At 54.7% G+C, this 11977-nt stretch overlaps 1 protein-coding gene across 3 annotated transcripts; it reads right to left on the bottom strand.

Moving 5' to 3' along the window:
* Positions 1–7107: 7107 nt before the first annotated feature.
* On the bottom strand, positions 7108–11558 carry DMP1 (dentin matrix acidic phosphoprotein 1). 3 transcript variants are annotated; one of them, XM_054824537.1, is made up of 5 exons: positions 10909–11558; positions 10020–10093; positions 9872–9919; positions 9156–9410; positions 7703–8995 (listed from the first exon to the last, which is right to left on the bottom strand). In XM_054824537.1, the coding sequence occupies exons 1-5, from the start codon at positions 11366–11368 to the stop codon at positions 7703–7705; spliced, it is 2130 nt and encodes a 709-aa protein (XP_054680512.1). In that variant the 5' UTR covers positions 11369–11558. The 3 variants fall into 3 exon arrangements, with proteins under 3 accessions (XP_054680513.1, XP_054680512.1, XP_054680514.1); XM_054824538.1 differs by lacking the exon at positions 9156–9410 and having other exon boundaries at positions 7108–8995; XM_054824539.1 differs by lacking the exons at positions 9156–9410; positions 9872–9919.
* Positions 11559–11977: the final 419 nt, after the last annotated feature.

Raw genomic sequence — 11977 nt, 5'->3', positions numbered from 1 at the left:
CTGCGCCTAAACCGTGCCGTCGGTCCTGTGACCCAGTGCTGGTGGGGTTTGCACCGGCCGCTGGCACCTGCTTTGTGCTGCAGCTGGGTGGCTTTCACCCAGCATGGCCTGGTGTGCTGGTTTTGGCTGCAATAGAGTTATTTTTCTTCACAGTAGCTAGTATGGGGCTGTGCTTTGGATTTGTGCTGAAAACACTGTTTATAATATAAGAGATGTTGTCATTATTGCTGAGCAGTGCTTACACAGAGTCGAGGCTTCACCCCACCAGCGAGGAGGCTGGGTGTGCACAAGGAGTTGGGAGGGGACACAGCCAGGACAGCTGACCCCAACTGACCAAAGGGATATTCCATACCATATGATGTCATGCTCAGCATATAAAGCTGGGGGAAGAAGAAGGAAGAGTGGGATCTTTGGAGTGATGGTGTTTGTCTTCCCAAGTCACCGTTACACGTGATGGAGCCCTGCTTTCCTGGAGATGGCTGAACACCTGCCTGCCCATGGGAAGTGGTGAATGAATTCCTTGTCTTGCTTTGCTTGCGCACATCACTTTTGCTTTACCTATTAAACTGTTTTTATCTCAACCCATGAGTTTTCTCACTTTTACTCTTCTGATTCTCTCCCCCATCCAACCAGGGGGGAGTGAGCGAGTAGCTGTGTGGTGCTCAGCCACCAGCCGGGGTTAAACCATGACACTCAGCAAGAGCACTACATACGGTTTTGATATAATTGCCTGAGCCCATGGAGACCTCATGGTCAGAGCGTCCCTGTCTGGCACAGGCTGACATGACTCCTATGTCCAAATTTAATTATTATTTTTGCAGGGCGGTAAACGAGCAGAGCAGCGTGCTCCTGTCCTGCCCAGGTCCACTGCGGGGCCGAGGTTGCGGTCGGGTTGCACAGTCCTATTTCCACGCCCTGAAGCTATTCTGGAAGGAAACCTCAGGGCTGAAAATAAGTAAAGAAAACAAAACCAGAAGGACACTTTGAGCATGGTGGGGAGAGGCCGAGGTGCTGCTGCAGCCAGGGAAATGGGCGCCTCTGCCATGTAGCACAGTGGCCAGGGCACTTCCAAATGTGCGTGGGGGCTCTGGAGGCAGAGCTTGCCCCAGTTCCCACCTCTCCCCATATGCTGACAGGGACAGGAGTGCGTGTGCCACAGCCACGAACCAGGCAGCGAAGTGATGAGCAAGGAGAGCGTGCACCAGCAACAGCATAAGTGTAAGGGATCTGTGTTGGGTTTGCGTGGCAAGGTTTTGGTAGCGGGGGGAGCTACAGGGGCGGCTTCTGTGAGAAGCTGCTAGAAGCTCCCCCTGTGTCTGATAGAGCCAATGCCAGCCGGCTCCAAGATGGACCCGCCGCTGGCCAAGGCCAAGCCAATCAGCACCTCTGTGATAACATATTTAAGAAGGAAAAAAAAACACTTAGAGAGCTTTTCCAGCCGGAGAGAGGAGTGAGAAGATGTAAGAAACTCTGCAGACACCAAGGTCAGTGAAGAAGGAGGGGGAGGAGGAGCTCCAGGCGCCGGAGCGGAGATCCCCCTGCAGCCCGTGGTGAAGGCCATGGTGAAGCAGGCTGTCCCCCTGCAGCCCATGGAGGAAGGATGAGGGCGTGTAGAGATTCCGCCTGCAGCCCGTGGAGGACCCCACGCTGGAGCAGGTGGAGGCACCTGAAGGAGGCTGTGGCCTGTGGGAAGCCCACGCTGGAGCAAGCTCCTGGCAGGACCTGTGGCCCCATGGAGAAAGGAGCCCATGCCAGGGCAGGTTTGCTGGCAGGACTTGTGACCCCATGGGGGACCCACACTGGAGCAGTTTGCTCCTGAAGGTCTGCACCCCATGGGAGAGACCACGCTGGAGCAGTTCGTGAAGGACTGTAGCCCGTGGGAGGGACTCCATGCTGGAGCAGGGGAACGATGAGAGGAGTCCTCCCCCTGAGGATGAAGAAGCGGCAGAAACACCGTGTGATGAACTGACCGTAACCCCCACTCCCCGTCCCCCTGTGCCGCTGACAGCGGAGGAGGTTGAAGCTGGGAGTGAAGTTGAGCCCGGGAAGATGGGAGGGGTGGGGGGAGGTGTTTTAAGATTTGGTTTTATTTCTCATTCCTCTACTCTGTTTTGCCTAGTAATAAATTAGATGAATCGCCTCTCTAAGTTCGGTCTGTTTTGCTCGTGACGATAATTAGTGAGCGATCTCTCCCTGTCCTTATCTCGACCCATAAGCTTTTTGTTACACCTTTTCTCCCCTGTTTAGTGAATGAGGGGAGTGAGAGAGCGGCTCTGGTGGGCACCTGGCCCCCAGCAGGGTCAACCCACCACAGGATCCCTCTCTCATTCCCCCTTACTGCTCATGGCACAAACCCAAACCCAAACCAACATTAGCTGGGCACGCAGCTTGTTTTGCTGCAAGCAGTCAATTTTAGATTAAAAGCAGGAGGGGAGCTAAAATGCACCACATATCAACCTTAGTTATCAGTACACAAACTTTATATATTGGCCCTCTGCAACTAAACTGTTCATACGATTTTCCTTTTTCTCTGAAGCAGCAAACCAGATAAAGGAAATTCATTCTATCTACATGCCGGGCAAAACGCAGGCCACGAGTAGCTCTGTATGGCAAGCACTTTGAGGCAGCCTGAACTTTGGAGAACAGAAACACAGCAAATCACTGAGACAAGGTCACAGCATTATCACAAATCCTAGCACTTACCACCACCCAGGTCCTCACATGTTTGAGCAGTATCTGTATATCATATTTCCTGTGTCTTTTTGCTTGGGTTTTTTTTTCAGGAGGAAGAAACCACGCACCAGCCAGAATAAGTTACCAGGACTGGTCCCACCACCAGTCTGCTGCCTCCATCCGCATTTGAGAGCCCTCAAACACAGCCACATGACAGAAACAGGAGGAAAAACCCCAAATAAACACCACCCACCACCCCCCCAAAGGCCTCAGTTTCAGGAGGAGAGCAGGCAGAGAGCCTGGGTTCATTGCAGAGGCACCCAACAACAACCTGCCCACCCAGGTCAGGAATTGAGTTCTCTGCTAAAGTCAAATCAGTGTCCTCGGACAGTCAGACATCGGGATGGCCTGGAGGCACGCTGCTCCCCATCACACGCTGGCACCGGCTGCCTACCTCCCCACTACTGCTCAAACCTGCAAAAAAACCTGAGCTTGGGCTTAAAAAATTGCGTGTGTCAGCAGGGAACTGCTGTGCTTGCACTGCTTATTTGTGTACATACCTGAGCTGCAACAACACTTGTATATGTATCTGCACATGCACAGACAAGTACGTGTCTCTTGCAGTAAGTACCTTAACACTCAGGCACTCATTTTATCTTTGAAAAAGAAGACTTTGAAAGTTTTTGCACTATAATGAACCTACTTTTTGCTCTGCAGGTGAAACAGCATTGGGTCTGGGACAGGAGAGGGCAGGTGCTCCCTCTGCTCCTCAGCTGCAGATTCAGCTCCTGTTTTCAGAAACCTGATGCCTTCTGCTAAAACAAAGCACCAGCTCTTTGCAACTTTGTATTTCAGGGTGTGAAAACAGAAAAAACCTGAACTGCAAACCACTTGCTCATTCTGCAGCATTAAAGTCTCCATAGCGAGCTCAGGGGGTGCAGTACAGGTGGATGCTAACGCTTGCACTTTACGTGTCATCCTGTGGTGCCTGACTCCTTGGGGTAGTGTTGGGGGCACCACAAAACTCCCAGGACATGGCTGAGCTGGGGGCGTGTGGGGGAAGTTATTTGCCATTGAAGTGCATGGCAGTAAAGGGAGCTGGAGGAAAGATTTCCTTAGAGCATTCAAAAGGTTTGTAATATTTTGGGGTTTCACCGACGTCAGAAGCTGTTCTCCCACGGTTGAGATGTTTCTTTTGTTCAGATTGACGGCAGCAGTGATTCCGTCAGAGGTTTTTCCTCTCCATTGAAAAATGCAATCAAACTCTCCCGGCCTCACCGTGCGCTTGGTGAGGAGCGGTTCCCATCACAGAAATCCACCACAGGGAGCACAGAAAGGACAATCCCATCAAACTGCTTCTTCCACAGATATTCCCATTTTGCTAAAGACAAACGGCGGCCAAAGAGAAGCCCTGCAGCCAGCTGCGGTGCTCAGCCCACCATGGGAAGCGCTTGGCTGCGCTGCCAAAAAAGCCGCTGCTGGATGGAGAGGTGCTCTGTGGGTCGTGAGGGTCTCTTTGTTTCTCCCAGCAAAGCCAGCAAAATAAGGGAGTTGAATAAATGCAGTTTGTGTGCCATGGCCACCCCAAGTGGAGCTGCTGCAGCTGGGCTTGTCACTGCTGCCTCCCACCGCTTCGGCCACACGGGCTACTTATTAAAAATAGATTTTTTTCTTCTTGGAAAGGACAAAAAAAATAAGCAGAAACTTTTTTTTTAAGATGATGCAGACTTGTGTTTTCACAAACCCAAATGCGACTAAAAATATCTGCTTTAAACTCCGATGCTGATTCCTGGGTAAATCACTGCATTCAGCTCTAGAGACCACCCCCAACGCACAAAAAATGCCATGTGGGTGGATAAGAAAAATGCATACATTGATGGGGGCATTTTTTGTCCTTGTCTAACCCACTGGCAAGCTGACCTTATAACTTCATCGCACATTCAGCCTGAAATGGGATGCAGAGACACTTCCAGTGACAGCAGAGCCCATGGTCAACCTTCCTAGCTGCTTTTCCTGCCTGCCCAAGAGCAGAGAGTGGGAGCAGTCCCCTTGGATGCTCACCACACACAGGCACATGCTGCAGAAACCAAACACATGAGCTGCTGCTTAAAAATGCCTTAAAATCCTCAAAGCGAGCATCTTTTGGCCAGGCTATCTCTGGCCATCCAAAACCTCACCCTGTGAAGCACTGCCTGCCACTAAGCCCCTCTGGATGGCAAGTGGGGTGTCCCTGCTTGTACACAGATGAACAGCATTTCATGGGGACAGCCCAGTGCCACCAGTGTCCCCCAAAACCTGCCCTTCCTGCTGCCAGGTGCTGGACACATCCCCTCACAGGGCCACCACGAGCGGCTCCCTCCCTGTGGCCAGGCGGGAGGTTTCCCCAGTGAAGGGCTGAGCTGTTGTGTGCGTCCCCCGTGATGCCCTGGAGGGATGGTCCCGTGGGAAGCCATCCTGGCAGGACCGGCAGGCAGCAGCCAGCTCTGGCACCAGCTCCCCAGCCTTTGGGGAGCAGCCAGCCAGCGGGAGGCAAATTTCGGGCGTTGCTCGCTGGGACGTGCGTGCAACTGCAGCCGGGCCCTGGGAAGGCACGCGAAGGGGACCCACGTGCAGGGGGAGTGCAGCTGGCTCGCCCTCCAGCACAGGGTGCTGCGTGCAAGGCACACACCCCTCCTGCTCAAACTTAAGCCAAATCAACCCAGTTTTTCTCTCCGTGCATAAAACAGGTGGGGGGGACCAAGGGGGAGGCGAAGGCGAGTGGCCCCCCCCAGCCTGCCCAAGGATGAGGAGGGACAGACGGTCATGCAACAACTGCAAGAAGCAGTTTCCTGGAGCTGGTTTCGTCCCACCCTTGCGACATCTCGACCATGGGCTGGGCTCACCGCAGAGCTGCAGGGCACCCCTTGCTTTCCTGGAGGGACCCGAAAAAAAACCCCTCTTGGTCCCCATCCCCACCAGCTGTCCGCACGTAAACACCACGTCTGATGGCCCCAGGATGCGCCCGCGGCAGAGCCGGCATCCGACGCGTCCCCGCTGCCTGAGCAGCAGCACCGCTTGCTGGACACGGGAGAGTCCACAGCAGCGCCCTACCCTGCCGCCACGCAAGAGCAGCCAGCGAACGCGTCATTACTACAATTTTAAACCAAAGTGACAGCTGTCACCCAGCTCTTTTTGCACCTCTGGACTGCAGCCAAACCTGTGCTTGCTGCCTTTCACCCCAGCAATGGGGCTGTGCACCAGTATTATGGTACCCATGAGCCTGGCAGTCATCATCACTGTCACAGCTTCCCCGCATCCTCATGCAGCTAATGCAAGGGGTCCAAAAACCAAGGGGCAAGTCACAGCTGAGGTATCCACTGTGAAGTGAGGACCAGTGGGGCAGAGGAGGCAGGGTCAGCAAAGAGGCTCCTTTCCAGGGCAGCAGCAGCGTGGGGAAGCTGCCTGTTTCAGAGCTGAACTCATACAGAAGTAGAAAAAGCTTACACAGGGGGGGAAATTAAAACATAAATTCCACAAAACCCAGGAGCTGTTCAGCTCCAGCTTTTATAGTGGTGGAAAGAGTCTACAAATTAAGTGCAGTTTTGTTATAAGTAGTAAAAAAAGTATTTCAGGTTTTTTTACTGGTTCTTGAATTTGGTATTGCAATGCCCAGCAATGACGCCGCTGACACAGCTGGAAGGCATGCACCCCCTTGTGCTGACTGTCCCCTGCAGAGCCACAACTCCACGCTGCAAAACTGTGCAGCTATGCAACAGTCCCCAGCTTCCTCCGTCAGCATCGATACCCATGCTGTACACCTTGTCATACACATGTGAACAAGAAGAGCGTGGGTGGGATTTTAAACAAATAATGTGTTGTTTACTTGCTTGCTAGTAGGAGATTAAAAAAAAAAAAAGGCACACTGAGTAAAAGAGGCTTTACCCATGATCTACCAGCCCATGATAACCCTTTTTCCCCTGCTCACCTGTGTCTCTGTTGCAGGGGACCTGGCACCAGGGGCCACCATGGGCCCCCAGAGCCACTGATCCGGGAGAACCCCCATGCCCTGGGGCATCTCCTTCCCAGCACCTCAGGAAGAGCAGAACAACCCTTACTTGCATTGCAGCAAGTGATGGCCCTAATATAGCAATGCTCCAGGCCCAGCCCGTTGGGGACATTAGCCAGCTTTGTCACTCCACCTAGTAGCAGGTGTGGCCCTTGGGGTGCCTGGAAATAAGGGGGTGGGAACACCCCTCAGCCTCTGCTTTCCCCCTCACCCCAGCACACTGCGGTTCTCCGTGCAAACAGCCTGCCCTTTGCTCCCCCCTCATTCCAGGCTGACCCCAAATTGCAGCACCCAGCTGCCCCGGGAGAGAAAAACAGCAACACCTCAAACCACACCACTGTGGAGTTTGATGGTTTTAATGGTAATTAAAGAAATCAACAGGGTACATTTCAGCTTTGAAATACAAATGCAAAAAGGATACAATATAAAGTTTTCTGTACATTTCTTACAAAATATTACATACATCCCATCTTGAAGTGGTACTTCACGCACCGCTGAGCCCACGCATCACATGGACACACCAGCGGTAGCTTTTCTTCCTTATGTGCAGGATGTGGCGCTAACAGAAAGCTCCCATTGGAGTCTGGGCAGACGCTCTTAGGGCAGTGGTAGGTAAATACGAGGGGTGAACGCAGGGACCTTTCTGCCCAGCGTGCCCAGGCGCAGCTCCTGGAGTGCCAAGCCACCACTGTGCCCTTGTGGCAAGCGGGCAGCATCGCCCTGCTGGCACTCACAGCTCTTGGCTGCTCTCTGGTTTGATATAGGAAATGGCTTTTCTCGCTGCGGTTTGGTGTTTTCCCTGTGCCTGATGTCACCTCCCACTTCGCGCCCTGTGTAGTGTGCCCAGGTTGAGCCCTGGCAAACCCGCCTCCATTTTATCCACAGCTTCTTCTCAGGAAGAAGTCAACCAGGCTGTATAGCAAATAAATTAAACCCCTCCGCCCCCCCGTAACCCCCAGCACCAACAAGGCTGTAGGGCACACGTCAGTACCCGTCCTGGCAGTCGTTGTCATCGTAGTCAGCAGCAGGCTTGTTGCGGTAGGCACCCAGCCGCCGTTTGCGGCTCCCGCTCTCCAGGCTCTGTGGCGAGCTGTCGTCCCCACGGCTGCTGGACTCATGGGTGGCATCCTCCTGGGAGTGGCTCTCCTCATTGTCCTCGTCCTCCTGGGACTCGCTGTTGTTGCTCTCTGTGGACCTGCTGTCCTCACCAGCATTGTCCTCTTGGCTGCCGTCATCCTCTGGGGACGCGCTCTGGCTCTCGGCTGACGTGCTCGGCACATCTCCATAAGGGTCAGAGTCATTTTCATCCTCCTTTGACTCCTCCACAGTGTCCTCTGTAGACTGGCTCTGGTTGCCATCATCTTCCCTGGACTTGCTCTGGTCGCCCTCATCCTCTCCAGACTCGCTGTCAGGTGCGGATGGTGCACTCCTGTCCTCGGCAGACTGCCGGTCCTCTTGCCCTTCCTGGGACTGACTGCCGCTGCGCCCGCTTGACGTGCTCACCACCTCCTGGGAGTTGTCCTCTGGGGACTCCCCTGGCTCTTCGTCCGACTGATCAGCAGTGCCCTCCCTGGACTTGCTGTCCTCGCCCTCCCTGGAGGGGCTGTCCTCCCCATCCTCCCTGGAGCGGCTGGCGCTGTTTTCCTCTGACTGACTGGTGACAGGCTCTTCCGACTGACTGTTGTCCTCCACGGATGGGCTGTCTTCTCCTGAGTCAGTGTCCTCCACCTCTGGGGACCTGCTGTCACCCTCCTCCCACTGGTGGGAGCCAACCCCTCGGCTGCTCTCTCGGCTGCTCCGCGCAGTGCGGGGCCAAGCACGATGCCCCTTGTAGCTGCTGCCCGGGCCATCGAAGACAGAGGGGTCATCACCCTGCATAGCTTCATCCTCAAAGTCGTAGCTCTCCTCCTCCTGGCTGCTGCTGCTGCCCCCTCCCCACTTGTAGGTCCGCTCATACCGGCTGCCAAGGTAGTTCCTGTACCGCCTGTGCTCCACCCCGATGCTCTCACTGCTGCTACTGCTGCTGCTGTCGCCATGCCCTCTGCCAGCCCCGGCATCCCCACGGCCAGCGTCATAGCCGTGTTTGCCTGACTCGTCAGCACCAGCCACGTAAGTAGGACCTTCACCCTCCTCTTTTTCCCCGTTCTCGTCGAAGGTGTCATCCCCACTGTCATCCTCCTCATCCAGGAGCCCACCGTCACGGAAGGGAAGCCCATTGACTCCAGTGCCATGGTGCTCTCTGTTGTCACCATCGTCAGCATCGCGTGCATCCTCCTCCTGTTGAGTTGACAAATGGAGATGAATGCAAAGGCTTTGCAGGTCACAGGCACTATCAGCACTGCTCACTGTGCAGCCCAAGGGCTACCCTGACTGACACCAGATTTGGGGCTAAGCACGTTTTCCTGGCAGAGCAAAATATCCCTCTCCACTCACTCACCAGGAAACCAAGGCTGTTCCCATCCCGGGCACTCGTGTCCTTGTGGTCCACCCGGTTCAGGTGCTGAGCCTCCCCAACTCTGCCTCCCTTGTCTCGGCCACCGTGCTCGCCCAGCTCCTCACCCACGGCGTTACCACCCGCCAGGTCCCCGGCAAGGGCATTGTCCCCCTGCTCTGCACTGGCAGGAGGATATCTGCCATCTCCACCACCCAGGAAGCTGCCCAGCTTGTTGATGTAATCTTCACTTGCTGTGTCCTGGAGGCAAAACATGACATGGTGCTTTAGTTTATTACACACCACTGTACATTTACTGCTATGGCTATGGGATGATATATTGCTCCTAAGCCATGCAAGTGCTCAAGCCTTTTTCATTGCTTGCACCTCAGCCCTTCAGTTGTTTCTGCTAATGCAAAAAAAAAAAAAAAGTAGCCACCAACAAAAGGGCAACCCAGAAAAGCCCAAACTGTGATGGTTCAGAGTGCAGAAACTCCTTTTTCAGGACCAACACAGCAGAACGCATCAGGTGAACTGGGAAAGGGCACAGGGAGGCAAGGTGAAATGAGGTGAAACCAAGCAGCTTGAAAAGACTGAGTAGACCCGCAGAAGTGGCAGCTCTTCTCCCAGGTGCCTGGTCCAAGGATGGACTGGGCTCCCCATCCCAGACTTGCTCTGTGAGCAGCTGTGACCTGCAGGACTGGGGCACCCCCCCAGCTTACCTCCTGCTGGGCACTGTGGCTGGGGCGGGCAGGCTCACGGCCAGGCACCTAAACACATCCAGGAGACATCTGATCAGTGATCGGTGCGCGTTGGCTGGGCGAAACTGCTGGGGTTTGGGGTTTGAGTACCTGTCCAGTGGGTACTTACAGGGTGAGCGCAGGCTATGGCCCAGAGGAGCAACACCAGAAACGCTGTCCTCATGTCGGTTGTGGTCCCTGAGGCTGCAACAGGGAGCAAAGTATTTGCACGTGCCCCCGGCTGTAACTTGGCCCCACAAAGCCCTTCCAACTGATACAGCCTTGCTGTACTGTGCTCAGCCTGGCACATCATCAAACAAGCCAAGGATTTGTCCTTGTGCCACCTCCTGGCATCTCCTGTGCAGGAACTTCCTTAGTTTGTGATTTGAAATACCTGGCCATGTTCTTGCAGATTTTTTATCTAAGCATCATTAAAGACTGGGAAAGCTCCTCCGAACTCCCTGTTCCCACGATAATGTCACCCACCACCCAGCCAAGCTCAGTGGCTGTGATGGGAGCCGGCAATGCAGATGGGCAGCACCATGAGACTGCAGGCTGCAGAGCTGCGCCTCCCACCCAGCATGGTCCCTACAGCCCTGTAAAACCTCCCACTGGCCCAAATCAGAGCACCCCAGTAAGACAACCCTGCGGAGAGCTGCATCCCCATGGCCACCGGGCTGGTCTGGTATCCCAGCAGCACTGCTGCCTGCGCAGGCAGGTAAAGCAGCGGGGGGCTTTCCTCCAGCTTTGCTCTCATTTTCCAAGTCCTTTAAGCAGCCCAGCACGACATCTCCACAGGGCACACTAACTGCACTACATATCACCCTGCACCTGGAACGCGCAGGAGCAAAGAGCCATGCTCCGGATTTCTTCCCTTATGAAGCAACACTCACATCCCAGCTTACACGTCTCTCCTGCTTTCTATCAAAACTTGCAAGGAAATCTACAACTCCTGTCATCAAACATTGCCATTTTCACTCCAGGTCATACAAAAGCAAGCCAAAGAACCCAAACCTTACCTTGAGGTGTGGTGGAAGCCAGCGTCTGCTCTGGTGCTCGGGACGGGGCAAGCTGGCTGCCTGTGTTGGGATGCCCCGGGCTGTGTGCCCCCGGTGTGGCCGTGCGGGCATTTAACCGCTGGCTGGTGCCGGCCCTGGGCAAGGGGCAGCCAATGACACCGGCGGGCAGCGCTGCCGTGCGCGGAGGTGTCACCGGGAACTGGCCTCCCACGCTTCCTCTGGCCTCCGCCGGGGCGCCGGCCCTAAAAAAGCTCCTTGTGGTCGCAGGATGACGAGACGGGCTGGCAGTTAATGACCGACTACGCTGGCCCTGTGTTTTGACTGCTAAATTTATTCTGTTCACACACTTCCCGCTGTGACACACACAAACAACTATGGCGTTGCCCACGCTGAGCACCAGACCCCGTCCCAGGGATGGCATCTTCTTAACACATGCACTTGGGAGCGGCGTTCGCCACATGCCATGGGCCAGGGTGCTGAAACCCGTGTGGGACCCTTCCCCTGCTGGGACTCAGCCTTCCCCTGCCTTGGGGCAGGAGCATGAAAGGAGTGTGGCACCCCCAGCACTTCTTCCAGCTGCTGGCCAGGGGATGAAACCTCTGCTCTGGAAAACATGGGCAATAGCATGTGCACATGTGTATGGGCGTGTGTGTGCATGGGCATGTACATGCAATTATATATACGAATACATATACACGCACCACACATACCCCAGGGTTTCTGGGTGTAGCACGGATTATCTACGTGAAACAATGCTGTAAGCCAGCAGTGCAGATAGCCCCTACTTGCTCACAGATAATACGAGGGGAAGTTTGCAAACCTCCACGTGTGCACACATGCACACACCCTGACACAGTGCAACCGCACCTCTCTGCCCGTGCGGTTTAGGACAGGACCAGCACCTCCCAGCTGTACCCCCAGCTTTTCCCTCTGTCCCCGCCTGGGCGGAAGGAAGATGACTTCCTTGCCTGTATTTGGCCATCACTAAACCCTCCATACCTGCAACATCCCCTCTGCTAATAAAAACACACCACAAGTGCAAATAGGTTGCTTTGAAGCAGGCAACGTG

Source organism: Grus americana, chromosome 4, assembly GCF_028858705.1.
Source record: "Grus americana isolate bGruAme1 chromosome 4, bGruAme1.mat, whole genome shotgun sequence".
In the NCBI taxonomy this organism is placed as follows: Eukaryota; Metazoa; Chordata; class Aves; order Gruiformes; family Gruidae; genus Grus; species Grus americana.
Note: the sequence above shows the minus strand (reverse complement) of the source record. Positions and strands in the feature narration are given on the sequence as shown.